Source organism: Bos grunniens, chromosome X, assembly GCF_055505025.1.
Source record: "Bos grunniens cultivar Pamir isolate PY7600 chromosome X, Bosgru_T2T1.0, whole genome shotgun sequence".
NCBI lineage: Eukaryota > Metazoa > Chordata > Mammalia > Artiodactyla > Bovidae > Bos > Bos grunniens.
Genome location: NC_141194.1, coordinates 14542373 through 14555581, shown reverse-complemented (window position 1 = coordinate 14555581; position 13209 = coordinate 14542373). Strand labels below are relative to the sequence as shown.

General features: G+C 38.7%; 1 protein-coding gene across 37 annotated transcripts in view; it reads right to left on the bottom strand.

Annotated features, from left to right (window-relative positions):
* PPEF1 (protein phosphatase with EF-hand domain 1) overlaps nt 1-13209 on the bottom strand; it is a 158281-nt gene that overhangs the window by 27821 nt on the left and 117251 nt on the right. For 33 of the 37 annotated variants that reach the window (XM_086387374.1, XM_086387360.1, XM_086387389.1 and 30 more), the window contains 4 exons: nt 9927-10093; nt 7065-7101; nt 5844-5993; nt 1727-1870 (listed from right to left, as the gene is read on the bottom strand). In XM_086387374.1, coding sequence (XP_086243500.1) covers nt 1727-1870; nt 5844-5993; nt 7065-7101; nt 9927-10093 — 498 coding nt within the window. The remainder of the gene's footprint in view (nt 1-1726; nt 1871-5843; nt 5994-7064; nt 7102-9926; nt 10094-13209) is intronic. The other 4 variants (XM_086387382.1, XM_086387399.1, XM_086387398.1 and 1 more) reach the window with 1 other exon arrangement.

The window sequence follows — 13209 nt, the reverse complement described above, 5'->3', positions numbered from 1 at the left end:
TTATCCCAGAAATGTAAGATTGGTTTAACATCTGAAATCAATCAATGTAATACATCACATTAGTAGAATAAAGAACAAACAATACATGATTATCCTAACAGATACAGAAAAGCATTTGACAAAGTCCAACTGAACTGAACTGAACTGAACACTCTATCATGGTAAAAAACACCCAAGAAAGTAGGCACAGAAGAGAAATTCCTCAATCTGTTGAGGGATAGTTAACATATAAACAAACAACTAATATATTTAATGGGAAAGACTGAATGCTTCCCCCTAATATTAGGAATTAGACAAGGATGTCGACTCTGACCACTTCTATTTTTCAACACTATACTAGAGGTTCTAGACAGGACAATGAAGCAAAAAAAAGAAATAAAAGGCAGCCAGATTGGAAAGAAAGAAGCATGTTCTTGTTTATATTTAATACAAAGTCCCAGGGAATCCACTAAAAACCGTTAGAATAAACAAGTTTATCAAGGTTCACAACATGAGATCAGTATATAAAAGTCAATATATACCAGCAATGAACAATCCAAAATGTAATTAAGAAAACAATTCTATTTAATATAGTGTCAAAAGTATTTGGGAATAAACTAGGAATAACTTTAATAAGTGTTTCCATGTATGTGATCACAAAGCACTGTTGAAATGAAAGATCTAAACAAATGGAAAGACATCACACATTCATGGAATTAAAGATACAATATTGTTAAGATTGCAATAGTAACTAAATTGATCCACAAATTCAAGGCAATCCCTACCAAAATTTCAGCTCTTTTTTTTTTCATAAAGATTGACAAGCTGATTCTAAAATTCATATGGAAATTCAAGGGACCCAGAATAGTCAAAACAATCTTGAAAAAGAAGAAAGCTAGAGAACTCACACTTTATAGTTTCAAAACTTTCTACAAAGCTATAGTGATCAAAACTGTGTTATCCTGACATAAGGATAGACATATAGATCATCGGATAGAATCAAGAGTTTAGAAATAAACCTTCATATTTATGGTCAATTGATTTTTCATAAGGGTGCCAAGAAAATTCAATGAGAGGAAGTCTTTTTAACAAATGGTGCTGGGATAATTGGATATCCACATGCAATAAAATGAATTTGGACACCTACCTCACACTATTCACAAAAATTAACTCAAAATGGATCAGACACCTAAATGTAAGAGCTGAAACTATAAAATTTTCAGAGGAAAACATAGGAATAAATCTTCACGATTTGGGGTTAGGCAATGGCTTCTTAGATACAACACCAAAACTCAAAGCAAAAGCACTAATCTTTTATTCTGACTGAGTAAAAGGAGCCAGAGACAAAAGATCACACACTGTATGGGTCTTTTTCTATAATACGTCCAGAATAGACAAATGTACTAAGACCAAAAGGTCTAATCTGCAGGGATGGGAAGAGAATGGGAAGTGACTGGTAATAGGTATGTGAAGTTCCTTTTTCAGGTGATGAAAATATTCTAAATTTAGATTGTGGGGACAGTTGTACATTTTGAATATACCAAACTCAATGAATTATATACTTTAAGTGAGTGAATTATATGGTATTTGAATGATATTTCAATTAAGCTGTTAAAATATAGTAATGGATTTAGAGAAAAGGATATGATCTGCTGAGAAAGGCAAGCCATTTTTTATATATTACTAGGGACAAAATCATCTATGCTGCATCTTCACTGCCACTTTAGTGAACAGTCTGATTACTTACCTGCTCCCATTCCTGCTTTGTTAATTGTTCAGAAAAGGATCCACTTGTTCTGATTCCCAGAGCCACAGTGGCTGTACCCAGTTTATTTTTCTTCTCAGCACGGTCTCCATCCATTGGAATTGGCGGCATCAGCACAGATCTCATCTACAAAACAAATTCACGCTTTAGCCAAACCCTATGCTTAGTGTGCTGCACGTAGAAACTTCAGCACTAGTTGCTATTTTGTCTATATTATTGTGCCTCAACTCAATGGAAAATACATGATCACCTGTTCCATCTCACCTACCTCCTTCATCTTACTGATGCACTGATCTCTATAAACTGGGCCTGTTAAGCTCTGTTTGTACATTTTTCAACTAGAGACACTGTCTTACAGGGAAAGTTTCCCATTAGAGTTTCTAAAAGACCTCAGAGGCACAGATGTCAGTGGAGACATGTTCTTTGGCATTGTGACGGGAAATGGAAGATGCTAAGGGAAAATAAGTCTCCCTCTGAGCCTTTATCTATACATGGAGCTGAGAACTAATAGGCCTGGAGTTCAGAAACACCTCTTAAGAGGATGGCTGCTTTTCTTTTTGTTGTGTTTTCCAGGAGAAATGAGAGAAAGTATATCTATGTCCAAGAAAGTTCACAAAGGGGACATAAATTGAAAACTTTGGAAGCCTTCTAACTTGAGTGCACTGGGTTCTCAGTCTGAGGTGCCAGCAACTGAACATTATATCTAATCCTAGTAACAAAGGCGATGTATTTCTTTGGAAACAAAATGTCTTTCTGATAGTAGATCAATTACTATAATCCATTCTATGTTCCCTTATATAATTTGAGACTGCAATTTTATACTTGTTTCTCTGTAGCACCATACCTTTACACAAAACAATTTGAAGCAATGGTTCTATTACATTAGAAGCCTTAGTTCAGTGATGGACAATTCTCTGAGGTAGGCACTTAAGTTTCTTCTATAAACTACGGTGTCTATAAAATCTTACCTTTATTTTTCAAAAATAAAGGCAAACCGTATTCTGAGGTCCTATCTCATTGAGACGGTTGGAATTCAATTCAGCTGTTATTAGTGAGCTCACAGCCTACCTCCCTGTCTTCCCCCCAGCAAATGTCTCCAGGTCTTAGGCAGAGCAGAGTATTTTGGGAGAACACTCTGAACTCGGGGTCCACACAACTCACTTCTGATAAGGTCATCGGGCAGGACAAAGCCACATGGTCTCTTTAGTACTGTGGCTCTTCTGTTTTCAAAGCCATGTGGGATCAGGACACTTTGCCCAGTCCCTGCTGGGTGCCACATCATCATTTTCTCCTGGGGGTCCTACTAGCAATCTCTTCCCATAACCTCTGCCAAGGAGTTTGAAGAATACTAAACCAGAGGCTAAAGTATTATAGTCTTCCTTCTCTGTCCCTCTGCATTCACCACCCCATCCTTTCCAACCTGCCCACTTTACAAAATACCTTTAATGAACCTGCAGTGGAGGTTGTCATTGAGTTCCCCCAACTCTACCCCTTCCCCATGAACAACTAAATCATACAGCAGGTGTAAACGAGGAAGCATGTTCACCCCTACATTTGGAGGTCCAAACAGATGGGCAAGTGGGGGTTATAAAACTAACCTGAAACTCTGTTTTTGTATCTCATCTAGTAGAGTTCCAAAGGCTTAAACCTACTACTTTCATTACAGTTCAATTATATTTCACACAAAGAACACGTGCTACCAGTTCAACTTCATTCCAGCAGGGTAGACAAAAAACATACAAGTCAAATTTCTACCTTTAAAGCCAGTCTTAACAGTAGGTGGAACAATGATCCCCTAAGGGGGTGAAATGTGAGGTATCCTGGGAAAATTTCTGGCCTCAAAATTTCTCCCCAGGGTCTCTCTTGGTGACTGAAATTTAAACCTCAGTTTTAAGTATCATGAAAAAGAGGACAGAGTTGGAGAAGAGAGCTTTATGTTCAGAGCTTACTCTATGCCATCTTTTTCATCTAGGTAATTATATTTAATCTTCCCAGCAATTCAATATGGCAGGTATTTTTTAGCTTTAATGCATAGATGTGGGAACTGAGGCTTAGAAATCACTGGCACCTTACCCAGTCACCCAGCCAGGAAGGGGCAGAAGCAGGATGTAATAGATGCAATGTTAGCTACATCTGTCTGATGTCAGAGCTTCACAGTGTTTACTAGGTTAAGGTGGCTCTCAATTTAGGGTCGCCACAGAAATAGTAATGGACATTTCAGAGAAATGCTCTTAATATCTCAAAAAGCCTGAGAGAGGACTGGCTTCTCAGGCTAACCTCAGGAAAGGAAAAGTTTTCAATCTGATTAATTAGTAGTGGCTGCCACAGCTGATTAGTGCTGTTGTCACAGGGCCAGTGGTGGTGGAGTGTCGCATTCCCGCCATGTGCTTGCCAATATTTGACTGACAAAAACATCATGTTCCCTTGCTCTTGGCTAGAATCATATCCACTCATTATGTTAACAATTACTATCTCATGTTGATTCAAACAGCTTATTGGCTTGACTATTTGCTGAGATCCTAAAAAAGGTACCTTAAATTAGGGTGGCCTTAAAATTTATTGCAACTGGGGTGCTTCTGAGAGTAAAGGGAGGTGGTATTAACACCTACACCAAGACAACAGGTGTAAACCAGGAAGTATGGTTATCACTGGGTGAGGCTGGGGAGGGGGTATGTAAAATCAGCACAGAATCAGGAAAGGAGTTGTAAAAAAAAGTTTTTATCCAGTTTTACCTTAGGTTTGCCCTATTTCAGTCTTAAATCTCTTAGGAAATATTCATCAAACATTAATACTGACTACATCTTAGGTGCTGGAGTTATATCAGTGAACTAGAGAAGCAGGGGAAGATGATAAACAAATAGTACCACAATTGCTTATTTAATTTTGGTAACTGTTATGAAGGATAGGTACAAGGGGCTTGAGAGCATACGGACGGGGACCTGATCTAGTCAGGAGGTCGTGGAGGGCTTTCCAGGGGAGGGGTAGGTTTAAGCTGAAATTAGAAGGATGAGAAGGAGTTGGCGACAATATAATCATTCATATGTATATAAAGGTATAAGGACTCTAAAAACTCAAGGTGAACAGGAATCACATGTCCACATCAAATTAAATTCTGGTTCTAGATTCCCCTTGCCTGGATTGGTAGGAATTTGATTAACAGTCCTGAGGAGCAGGGTTCAGGTTTCTCACTAGGACCGCACATGATCACCGGGCTCAGAGCTGCCACTGGTCGTCATGCCCAGGTGGTTCCCCTGTTCCCCTAGTCTGGGGGCATTGGCTGGGCTCTTGACAGGCAGAAGGCAATTCCAGTCACTCTGCAAAGCCCCACCAAAGAAGCCTTTCACTAAGCCTCAGAGCTTCAGGCTCCACACAGCCACTTCCCTCAGAGGGTCAATATATATTCCTGCTTTGCTTCTGCTGTATTGAATATGGTTACTTAAGTTTAAAATATTAAACTATCCCCTCCCCCCTTAAAAAAAATATGAGCCATTTAGAATACATATGGGAAATCACACCAATTCAGAAACAAACTGCTGTATGATTCTACTTCTAAAAGGCTCCTGGAGGAGTCAAATTCTTAGAGCTATAACACAGAATGGTGGCTGCCAAGGGCTGGGGAAGGTGGAATTGGGAATTAGTGTTTAATGGGTATTTTCAGTTTCAGAAAATGGAAAGTTTTAGAAATAGATGGTGGTGACAGTAGTGACAGTTGCACAATAATGTGAAAGTACTTAATGCCACTGAACTGCACACTTAAAAACGGTTAAAGTGTAAACTTATGTTGGTATATTTTACCACAACATTGATTAATTAGAAATTTTAACTTTTCAAAAATCAAGATTTTTCACTTTTAGAAACAATTATGAAATGCCAATATTTTCCCACTTTCACCATGAATTTTTAAAAATATTTTTTCTATGCATAGAAGTTATCAATTTAGTTCTTTATCACTCAATCATGGATTTTCTTAAAATTTTTACTCATTTTTTCAGAGCTATAGCAATCACTAAAACACAAATCTATATAAAACAATACATGAAAGGAGGTATGTATCCCTTTGTAAATCTGAGACAACATTCATGCAAACATTGCTTCTTACTTTGTTTCTTTCTATACGGTGGAGTAAATTCAAGTCTGTGGACTCTGATATCCCTCCATGTATGACCAGGACTTCATTGTCAATGATTGTACCAATTGGGAGCCAGGTATAGACCTCTTCCAAGATTTGTAAGATTTTTTTTCCATGCAGCTGTAAGTAAGAGCTTGAGTAAGTTTGTTTTTCTGATAGGTTCAATTTTACTCAATAGTCCCAACATATGGACAAAAACCAACAGTTTTCATGCCACCCAAACTAGGTCAGGATGGACACACTAACCAACAAGCATGCATGAATCATCTTTTAATTCTCTTTTTTTGATACTTTGACTTGCTGACCCAGGGGAAGAGACTGCCCCTCCCAAGGCTAGTTAATTCCTAGAGATAGAAAGGAGTTGTCTTTTGTATGTAAAGCAGGGTGCCTTTCATATGCAAATAAACCTAATCAGAGCCCATCCTCCCAACTAGTCCTTTGCGGATTTAACCAGCCTGCCAATGCAGGAAACATGAGACACCTGGGTTCCATTCCTGGGTCAGGAAGATTCTCCGGGAGGAGGGCATGGCAACCCACTCCAGTATTCTTGCCTTGAGACTCCCATGGACAGAGGAGCCTGGTGGGCTACAGTCCATGGGGTCACACAGAGTCAGACACGACTGAGCAGCACACCCAGGGCCACTATTTCCTGCTCTAATCACCCCAGGGCGAGCCAGATACCAGGCAACCATGGACAGCTTGTAAACCCCAGAGCCTGCTGAGATTACTCAAACGAGCCAATCCTAAACCTGCTTACACTGCCTCACCCATTTCTTCCTGAGAAAACCACAATAAAGGCTCTTGCCACTGCCTCTAACTGACCCTGAGGCGCAGCCCCATACAGTGTGGTGCTCCACTGACTTCAGTTTCTAAGGAATTGTGAGTAAAAACCTTTCCCTTCATGACAGTCATTTTCATGTTTTACCAAACCTGAGTAAAAAAATCCCAGGTATCTTTGAAACAACAGAGTCTGTATCTGTGTTAAAACTCACACAGAAGTCACAATGAAAAAGCTTCGTTTAGTCCAGAAAGAAAAACAGGTCTTCACCATGGCCAAGGCTTCCTTTTGTGCTTTTATTGGCCTGGATTCTGATTAATTTTCGCATCATCCTTCTTGAAGCTTTTTCTTTTTTTAAACTTCTATGTATAAACAGCAAAGAGGATGTGAAAAAAAAAGTAGATGAGTCTTACCTTATATTTATGTAAAATTTCTTTCGTGAAGCCATACCTGAAAAAAACAATGGGATTTCAACTCTTTCACTGAATGTTGATAACTCCCACTTACCTGAGTCAAGTCATGCAAAAAAGCGAGTCCTTGACATCTTACTATCACAAGTATCAAGAACTCAAGCAACTAGACTTCAGTTGGAACTGTTACTTACTCAAGTCTTTGCTAGGCACTATGGGAAAGAACAAAGGCAGCTGATGACGTCATCCCTACCCTCAAGGAGTTTAGAGTATAGCTGGGAAAAGAAGATAAATTTTCATGAAACCAATACAAGACAACTTAAGAAATATGTGGTGGGCACCCATGTCTGAGTACTGCAAGTATTCAGAGATGTGTGCTGTGGCCACTGAGGGAAGGTGTGTGGGAGAATGTTTTTCATTTAGATAGAATTTCTCAGACATCCTATACCTTATGGTAAATGAATGATTAGGAGGGAAAAAAGACCAAACAAAGACAAAGAAAAGCCTAGAAGGTAATAAGTTGGTTCTTAATACTCTCTCTGACATAGCTCATGTAATGGTATTGAGCGTTTTAATAAAAAGTATCAGGAAGTTTAATGCCTGAATAGCAGTCACTAAAAGGGATTTAATGATGAGATGTTTTTTCCAATACTTTCCTTGCCTTAAGATAATAATATATACCTTGAACACCCAACAAAGTGAAGTCAGAATGCAGCATACTCACTCCAGGTTTCCACACAAATCATGTCATGTGAAGCTTCTACAGTGTAACATGATGTTTCCTGAAATGAACTCAGTCCTGCCCATTCAACAGCACCTCAAATCTCAAATCAGCTTACCCCCAACTGAATTCATTATTCTCCCTCAGCCCACCTTTCTCCTCTTATCATGTTCCCAGTATCAGTGATATTGCAAATTCAACCTAGGAATCTGGAGGTCATCTTGATTCTCTCTTCTTTCAAGTCCTCCATATCATGTTACCAAGCCTTAAATCAATGCCTAAACTCCTCTTGAATCTATCTACTTCTTTGCTTCTCCATCTCCCAGTCTAAGTGAGAGCCCATCATCTATCTCTTCAACTCTTATATTTCCTACTGGCATCCCCATATCTATTCTTGTCCCTCACCAAACTACTCTTACTGCTGCATCTTACAACACAAATTTTATAATACTCTTCAATGATTTTCTTCTGTCCTCAGAAGAAAGCTCAAGTTCCTCTACAATAATTTCTTATGTCTCCAGCTCTATCAGGTACCATTCTGTTCTTCAGTTTATGCTTCTCCTATCTTGAATTTCTTTCAAATCTAAAAAGTCCTTTCTCAAGCTCTGCCTAAGTTGTCTCTTCACTGTGGAACACTGTTTCCCATCCACTCTTGCCATGGTCCTCTCTTGGTTTCCTAATTCATCCTTCAGGTCTCAGGCTAATGTCATATTTCTATGGGAGAACCTTCCAACCACCTCTCAGACAGGTTGGATCTCCCTCTTTACAAATTCATCACATTTGAAAAACCTGCTCAACTTGTGTCTTCCCTGCTAGATGTAAATTCTAGAAGGGCAGGGGCCATGTCTCTGTCAGTAACCATTCAGCCCTAGATCCTGAAGCTGAAGCTCCAACACTTTGGCCACCTGACGTGTAGCGGTGACTCACTGAAAAAGTCCCTGATGCTGGGAAAGACTGATGGCAGGAGGAGAAGGGGGTGACGGAGGATAAGATGGATGGATGGCATCACCAACTCAATGGACATGAGTCTGAGCAAACTCTGGGAAATGGTGAAGGACAGGGAAGCCTGGCATGCTACAGTTCATGGGGTCACAAAGAGTCGGACGACTAAGCGACTGAACAGCATCAACAAATAGAACTGAAGAGCTAAATAAATGGAAGAATAAATGGCATGCCCAAATAAATGTTTTGAGCTATATTACATATATGTATTGAGCTATATTTTATATATATATATATAGCCTCTGAAAATAGCCTTGGGATTTTTTTCCTTCATATTTAGCATTTTCTTCCATACCTTAGGGTTAGAATTGAAACTCTTGTTTTCAGGCCAAGTGCCAAAACTGCCCCAAAGAGAAAACTCATCAGTTGCTGAGCTTTGATGCAGTTACTCAAAAGCCCAGCACTGAAGCATCTAACATGCCATGCCTTCTACTTCCCTAGTGCAAACTGGATTCTGTTTTTTCATAAAACAAGAAACAAAAGGAAAAGAAAAGGAGGAGAGGAAGAAGAGAAGGAATGGAAAGGGGAAAGGAGGAAGAGGAAAGAAAGGAAAGAAGAACATTTGTCACTTACTATGCCTTTCACAGCAAAAACTGGTAAACCACTTAACCAATCTTTATTCCCCCAGCTTCCATTGAGTCAGATAGCTGAAATGCTATGTTACCACTATTCTCCAATATGTTTACGAACAACTATGCCAGAAGCCATCACCATGTCATAAAAAAATATACACATCAGTGAAAAACACAGTACTAGTTTCCGAGACAACTTCTGAGGCAAGCCAAAAGAGTATCGAGAGAATGAGTCCATCTAAACTTGCTCATAGAACAACCCCACCTCCAAACCTGGCCTAACACGTCTAGAAAGCACACAATTTGACTTGGGAAGGGTGGGCATGGGGGGAAGAACATAATAGAAGGGAGAAGGAAGGATTGGAAGAAAAGATAGGAAGGGAATTTTAGAGCAATTTATACTCACACAGTAGAGGATTGAGGGAGCTAAACTGGGATAAGAACTGAGATCTTCCTTGAGATTCTCATCCCTACTTCTCTACACTCACCTCTAACTCTCTGCTAGGAACTAAACATGGTAGCATTTTCCAGAACAGGAAACAAAAGAGGAAATCTACAGGGCTAGGTTACCTCATATTCATCATAAAATCCTCATGGTTGCCTCTGTTCAAGTGCAGGTCATTTGGGTACACAAGAAAACTCACAAACAGGATCATTAGGATCTCCATGGAATTTTTTCCTCGATCTACAAAATCACCATTAAAAACATATGGGTTGGTCACTGAGGGGAGACCATTCTGTGGAAGGAAGAGGGGGGAAAAGGAGCAGTTAAAAGAATGTACTTTTTAAAGTAAGGTCTTGTACTTAACGTTCACACGGATATGGAGAAAAGAGGCTGAGTCAGTTCTTCCACTGGGAAAAATCTGCTTACCCACTCAAGCCTATTTGACTCTTCCAGGGCAAGGGTGAAAGGTTTCACTCTTCTCCTGCAAGAGACCTTTTGGAAGTAAAGAATTAGCTTGGGACAGGAAGACTCCAGGGGGGTGGCTCATCCTACTCACTCCCACCCATGAAAACTATGAGTTTTCTCTGAAAGGACCTGATAATTATCCTATTAAAAATGGATTCTTTCATCTCTTCCTTGGGTAAAGAGGGAAAAACATTGAACTAAGTAAGAGCCAGAAGTCGTTCATTCTAAGGGACCCTCTGTTTAATTTCTCTAGGCTGTGATTCTCTCAATTTGTAAAAACAACTCCATCCCAGATCAAAAATGAGAGATAGGATATGAATGTACTCAGGAAAGTGTAAGGTACTGTCCAACTGTGAGCAGAGCTAATATACCATCAGTCCACTCTGATACAATTACACCAGGTGTTGGAGGCATGTGTTCTTGACTGCTCACCAACCAGAGCCATATTTGTTGTTTAATATGTTGATTACCACTCCTGAGCATAATACTTTAAAATATAGTGTTAGCATAAAAAAAGACTGGGATTAGGACAAAGGTCTTTATAGCGGCTATTCTTTCCTTTACTTCTGTACTAGTAAACTCTAAAATAAAACACGCCATGTCTGGTAGAGAAATGGTTGACTGCATTTTTATTGCATAGTAAGATAATTCAAATGTCTAAAAAATACATTACAAAAAGAAAATTTTAAATACTTATATATTCTAATATATGTCCTCTTTCCAAAAAGTTACCTTCAAGAAGTAATTCACATATTCTAGATATGTTAAACTTTTTCAAATGATTTTTGATTTTCTCTTTTGTTAAGTTTCAAATTATGTAAGAAAATATTACTTTATACTCACCACCTAGTATTTATATACATTTTAAATTGTTCATATCAATATGACAAAAATAGTTGAAAAAAATAAAATACAAGTTGTAGCATACAACTTAGGAATTCCAGAAGTCAGTATGCAACAAAACATGTTCTAAAGGCAACTGGAAAACAGCAAGCAAGCAGTGGTGTAGCATTCTGGGCCAGAAGACTTATTCTCTAATTCAACTCCACTGTTACCCATGTGTCCCTGGGCAAGTTATTTGATCATTATGAACTCTAGTTTCCCATCTGTTAAATTATAACTTCCATGCTTATCATACAGGGCTACTTTGGAACTCACATGAGACTGTAGTGTGTAAAAACTACAGTGTGCTTTTACTATAGTGTGTAAAAATTATAAAGTACCACACAAACTAAGAGATTCATTTTATTATGACCTCCATGTTATTTCTAACTTTACAATCCCACTAATTTATATTGTCTTATACATGAATTCACATAACCTATTCACACTGGGCTTAGATAGTGTGAGCAATTATAAAACTATAGGTTATTGTTCATCAAAACATAAAGGAAAAGGCAGTGATTCTGCATCTCTAATACTCTTCCTTCCCCCAGACTTCAGCTGGCTGCGATGAGTAACCTGGAGAAGTCTGAGGAGTGCTGGAGGCTATAGGTTCTATCGGGATGTCCAGGACTGAAGGGGGCTTAAGGAGCAGCAGAGAGCCATGGAAGAACTAGGCCTGAGGGGACATGTAGACTCTGTGATTAAGGGGACACTTTGTCTCAGAGCATGTGTGTGGTCTTGGTTGTGGGGGAAGGATCTGTATCTTACCGGAAAGGCAGGAGAACTTTCACATCTCTGAAACTAAAAGAATACTAACACTTCATTTAGAGACACCTAGGAACACAGAGACTTCCTCTCACACTCTTGATGCAGAAGCAGAAAGTGTTGTTGTGCCTCCAACTATGGAGAAGCTTAAGCAGAAAATTAAAAATGGAAATAACCTCATATTTAAGAGGATCCAGTAACCAGAGAGAGGCAGACCAATCAGACCTACTAAAGTACCATTCCCTAATGAGGTAACAGTGCTGGAGGAGACAGAGGCCAACTTTTTAAAAAATGAGAGTACCATGAAATAAAGAACAGAAAGTCAGTAATTCTTGGCATTAAAAATATACTATTGAAATTTAAAATATCAATAGACTGGTGATAACTAAAAGATAGAATGGTTGAAAAATACATTGCTGACCTGAAAGAGCAAGCAGATGAAAAATCTCTCACAAAGAGTAAAAGGCAAAACGATGGAAATCATGAGGGATGAGTAAGACATTAGAGTTCAGAGTCAAGAGAACTAATATGCCAACAATAAGCATTCGAGAATCAGGAAAAAGGAACAGATGGAGAAGAGGCAATAATTACATAAATAAGAGAGGGAATTTTCTACGGTTTAAAATGAGACTTCACCCTGAAGTTTGAAAGAGCTCATGACTCCTGTGTTCAATGAACCTGTACTGATTGCTTGTTATGCACCAGACATAATTTTAGGTGTTAGAAACACAGAAGTAAACAATACGAAGTCCCTGCATTTAAAGAGTTTCCATTTAAAGAACCTAGCATCCACATGCCCCACAAAGGAAAACACTCAAGAACATATTTTAACCAAATAAGAGCAGTAACAATAAAAAGTCCTTAAGCCTGGGAAGACTAAGAGAAAAGATTACAGATGTGAACAGTGAACCTTGCAATACATAATTAAATATAAATCAATAGCAATAATGTAGAAATTGTTTTCTCTGAAACAGCTAACAGAAAAACCTAAATGAACTTTTTGGCCAACCCGATACAAAACAAGGATTCAAGAAATAGAAGAGATGTCGTATGAAGGAAATCTGATAATGGTCAAGAACTAAAAATCTGGCATGAGCCAAAACTAAGGATTTGTAGGGGATGTGAAGGGAGAAAAGTAAAATTCTCTACAAATCTCATCTGAATGGGGAATGTACATGGAAAGTGCGAAAACACATATTTATCTTCCTGGAGGAGAGAGAGGATGATGAAGAAGGAATAAAGTTATAGCTATTTGAGAAGTATACACGCATACATCATTTATTAGAAATGTCA